Source organism: Oncorhynchus tshawytscha, unplaced genomic scaffold (assembly GCF_018296145.1).
Source record: "Oncorhynchus tshawytscha isolate Ot180627B unplaced genomic scaffold, Otsh_v2.0 Un_contig_8992_pilon_pilon, whole genome shotgun sequence".
Taxonomy (NCBI): Eukaryota; Metazoa; Chordata; class Actinopteri; order Salmoniformes; family Salmonidae; genus Oncorhynchus; species Oncorhynchus tshawytscha.
The window spans coordinates 60033-64830 of NW_024608909.1; the positions used below are offsets into that span (position 1 = coordinate 60033).

Sequence of the window (4798 nt, forward strand, 5' to 3'; positions counted from 1 at the left end):
CTGGTTAATTATTTGTAACTTTTATTTTCTCATTTTTATTTTAACACTTCTTTTTTTCTTAACTTCTTAAAGCATTGTTGGTTAAGGGCTTGTAAGTAAGCATTTCACTTTAAGGTCTACACCTGTTGTATTCGGCACATGTGGCAAATACAAATTTGATTTGAGCAAATGCATTTAAATGCACCATAAAGTAGACACCACCAGAGTACAGCCATATCCGACTATGTGTGCATCCCAAGTGGCACCCTATTCCCTGTATAGTGCACTACTTTCTACTGGAGCCCTTTGGGCCCTGTTAAAAAGTAGTGCACTATAAATGGAATAGGATACCATTTGGAATGCTGGCTATATGCTTCCCTGTCCCCTCAGGTGTTTGGTCTGCTGGTATGGATGCTGATAGCAGGGACGGAGTACTTCCGTGTGTCTGCCTTTGGGTGGGTCATGTTTGTGGCCATCTTGTACTGGGTCCTGACGGTCATCTTCCTCATCATCTACCTGACCATGGCTTACAACAGGATCCCTCAGGTCCCCTGGACAACTGTGGTACGACACATACTACGACACATAATACAACAGCGCATTATTTGAAACTTGAGTGATTGAGGTTGTTTATTATAAATCTAGTAATTGAATAATCTTGGACTATTTATGTAACGTAACAGAAAACCAATGAAGGTAACTGCCTTGATGGTTTTGGGGGAGAGAGCAAATAGATGAACCAAGTCTTTATGAATGTGATCAAATGAAATCATTCTATAATGTGTACTACCCTACAGTATCTGAGACAGCCAGGAATCCTGTTGTTGTCATTCTACAGGGTCTGTTCTTCAACAGTAGTGCTACAGTGATGTATGTGGTGTTCTACAGGGCCTGTTCTTCAACAGTAGTGCTACAGTGATGTATGTGGTGTTCTACAGGGTCTGTTCTTCAACAGTAGTGCTACAGTGATGTATGTGGTGTTCTACAGGGTCTGTTCTTCAACAGTAGTGCTACAGTGATGTATGTGGTGTTCTACAGGGTCTGTTCTTCAACAGTAGTGCTACAGTGATGTATGTGGTGTTCTACAGGGCCTGTTCTTCAACAGTAGTGCTACAGTGATGTATGTGGTGTTCTACAGGGCCTGTTCTTCAACAGTAGTGCTACAGTGATGTATGTGGTGTTCTACAGGGTCTGTTCTTCAACAGTAGTGTTACAGTGATGTATGTGGTGTTCTACAGGGTCTGTTCTTCAACAGTAGTGTTACAGTGATGTATGTGGTGTTCTACAGGGTCTGTTCTTCAACAGTAGTGCTACAGTGATGTATGTGGTGTTCTACAGGGTCTGTTCTTCAACAGTAGTGCTACAGTGATGTATGTGGTGGCAGCAGCAGTGGACGCAGCCTCAATCAGCCATGCTGTTAAGGGACGCCATAACTACAACTGCTGGGTAGCATCCACAGTAAGACAACCATCTCAGACCTCCCCGACAGACATTTAAATCATGCCAACTGTGAAAATATACCACAAATATGACTGAGTATTTATGATTACAGCGATATTAAATTATACAATATTAAAATGCCAAATATATGCCTACAAGTCAGATAAGAGAGGTATGATTCCACTGTGTACCATCCAGAATGATGTCTATTTGGTCCATTTAAGCCTACTCAACTCATACCCAGTATTGTACTGAATTTGAATGTTTTGATCCGTCTGTTTTTCAGTTCTTTGACTTCCTGGTGTCACTCTGCTATGCAGGAAGTACATATTTAAGTTTTAAATTCTGGCGGCTCGAGGGATGAGGAACAATAACCAATCACAAAGGACAGCTAAAGTATATCCGTTATGGAACGCATGAAGGATCTTGAAAAGTAAACACGGTTAAGTGTAATAACCACTCCTTCCCTTTGGAATGCATTTCTCTATTTAATTTCTGTTATATTTCTGTTATTTTAGAGTTATGGTGTGTTTCATCTGTTGGAATGACAGAGCCTGAACCTCAGTGATGCTTATACTTCTTATGCACTCATGAGGTTAAAAAACAACAACATTTGGATGAAAATGACTGATGCTAACAAAGTGGCAAATTCTATTTTTCTGAAGCTGGAGATCAAAGCTTTAACTCCAATATTAAAATGGATTGGACAGTAATGTTGTCCCACACTAGATGGTGTTACAATACAAGGCTAAGAAACAGGGCTGATGAAGAACATTACAGTCAATTCTCTTTTTGATTGTTCAAAACAATTATCATATACGAATAATACATTTCATTAATAGGAGTCAGTTACACTGAACAAAAATGTAAATGCAACATGCAACTATTTAAAAGATTTTACTGAGTTATGGTTCATATAAGGATATCAGTCAATTGAAATAAATTCATTAGACCCTAATCTATGGATTTCACACAACTGGAAATACAGATATGCATCTGTTGGTCACAGATACCTTAAAAAAAAGTAGGGACGTGGCTCAGAAAACCAGTCAGTATCTGGTGTGACCACCATTTGCCTCATACAGCGCATCACATCTCCTTTGCATAAAGTTGATCAGGCTGTTGATTGTGTCCTGTGGAACTTCAATGGAGTGGGACAAAAATCCAAGATGGCGTAGCAGTCAGCCGTCTTTGTCTTGTCGTGTCCCGTGTATATATCTTTTTTTCTTTGTATATATTTCGTATATATTTGTAATATTTTTAACCTCAATTTCAGCATACTCCTGCAACCCGCCTCACCCAATGTGGTATGGATCTGCTATTTTCTATACTTTAGAACTGGAACCCCCAACAGAAACTAGCCAGCTAACTAGCTAATAGTCAGTTAGCCACTGCTAGCGGTCATCAGCTAACCTCAGCCCGATCAACTCCCACCAGTCTGCACAGGGCGATTCAACCCAGAGCATATCAGACTGCTTTTTTCTCTACCACATCTCCACATCTCTGGATTCCTACCGCAAGCTCAGAACCTTTTCACCTGGATCATCGCAGCTAGCTAGCTGCTATCCGAGTGGCTACTCCTGGCTAACGTCTCTGTCCCGAAGCAAGCACCAGTTAGCCTGGAGCTAGCCTCGTGCTAGGCCCATCTCCCGGCTAGCTGAAGAGGTCCATCAGCCACCTCTTGGGCTACAATAGCTATTTTGCCAATTGGCCTGGACCATTTTACTGCCTACACAGAGCCCTGCCATCACGACTGGTCTGCCGACGTAACCGTCCAAGGGCGCTTCAACAGACTCTTCCGTCGCGACGTCCCCCTAAGGCCTTTCTGCTAGCTTGCTAGCCCCGGCCCGCTAGCTGTCTGAATCGCCGTGTCTCCAGCTCGCCTAGCTACTCACTGGACCCTATGATAACTCGGCTACGCATGTCTCTTCCTAATGTCAATATACCTTGTCCATTGCTGTTTTGGTTAGTGATTGTCTTATTTCACTGTAGAGCCTCCAGCCCTGCTCAATATGCCTTAGCTAGCCCTTTGTTTAACCTCCCACACCTGCGGTAACCTCACCTGGTTTAAGTGGTGTCTTTAGAGACAAAACCTCTCTCATCGTCACTCAGAGCCTAGGTTTACCTCCACTGTATTCACATCCTACCACCTTTGTCTGTACATTATACCTTGATGCTATTTTATCGCCCCCAGAAACCTCCTTTTACTCTCTGTTCCAGACGTTCTAGACAACCAATTCTTATTGCTTTTAGCCGTACCCTTATTCTACTCCTCCTCTGTTCCTCTGGTGATGTAGAGGTGAATCCAGGCCCTGCAGTGCCTAGCTCCACTCCTATTCCCCAGGCGCTCTCTTTTGATGACTTCTGTAACCGTAATAGCCTTGGTTTCATGCATGTTAACATTAGAAGCCTCCTCCCTAAGTTTGTTCTATTCACTGCTTTAGCACACTCTGCCAACCCGGATGTTCTAGCTGTGTCTGAATCCTGGCTTAGGAAGAAAAAATTCTGAAATTTTCATCCCAAACTACAACATTTTCAGACAAGATAGAACTGCCAAAGGGGGCGGTGTTGCAATCTACTGCAAAGATAGCCTGCAGTTCTGTCCTACTATCCAGGTCTGTACCCAAACAATTTGAACTTCTACTTTTAAAAATCCACCTCTCTAAAAACAAGTCTCTCACCGTTGCCGCTTGCTATAGACCACCCTCTGCCCCCAGCTGTGCTCTGGACACCATATGTGAACTGATTGCCCCCCATCTATCATATGAGCTCGTGCTGCTAGGCGACCTAAACTGGAACATGCTTAACACCCCAGCCATCCTACAATCTAAACTTGATGCCCTCAATCTCACACAAATTATCAATGAACCTACCAGGTACCTCCCCAAGCCTTAAACACGGGCACCCTCATAGATATCATCCTAACCAACTTGCCCTCTAAGTACACCTCTGCTGTCTTCAACCAAGATCTCAGCGATCACTGCCTCATTGCCTGCATCCGTAATGGGTCAGCGGTCAAACGACCTCCACTCATCACTGTCAAACGCTCCCTGAAACACTTCAGCGAGCAGGCCTTTCTAATCGACCTGGCCGGGGTATCCTGGAAGGATATTGATCTCATCCCGTCAGTAGAGGATGCCTGGATATTTTCTTAAATGCCTTCCTAACCATCTTAAATAAACATGCCCCATTCAAGAAATTTAGAACCAGGAACAGATATAGCCCTTGGTTCTCCCCAGACCTGACTGCCCTTAACCAACACAAAAACATCCTATGGCGTTCTGCATTAGCATCGAACAGCCCCCGTGATATCCAGCTGTTCAGGGAAGCTAGAAACCATTATACACAGGCAGTTAGAAAAGCCAAGGCTAGCTTTTTC

General features: G+C 43.4%; 1 protein-coding gene across 1 annotated transcript; it reads left to right on the forward strand.

The window, feature by feature from the left end:
* The first annotated feature begins 379 nt into the window (after positions 1-379).
* On the forward strand, positions 380-1476 carry LOC121843945 (CKLF-like MARVEL transmembrane domain-containing protein 8). The gene is made up of 2 exons (XM_042313842.1): positions 380-543; positions 1318-1476. The coding sequence occupies exons 1-2, from the start codon at positions 391-393 to the stop codon at positions 1474-1476; spliced, it is 312 nt and encodes a 103-aa protein (XP_042169776.1). The 5' UTR covers positions 380-390.
* Positions 1477-4798: the final 3322 nt, after the last annotated feature.

What these genes read in the sequence shown, in the direction of transcription:
- LOC121843945 (XM_042313842.1), top strand. Translation starts at nt 391, where the DNA reads ATGCTGATAGCAGGGACGGAGTACTTCCGTGTGTCTGCCTTTGGGTGG. An exon ending in AGGTCCCCTGGACAACTGTG is followed by an intron (nt 544 to 1,317) that starts GTACGACACATA and finishes GGTGTTCTACAG; the next exon opens with GGTCTGTTCTTCAACAGTAG.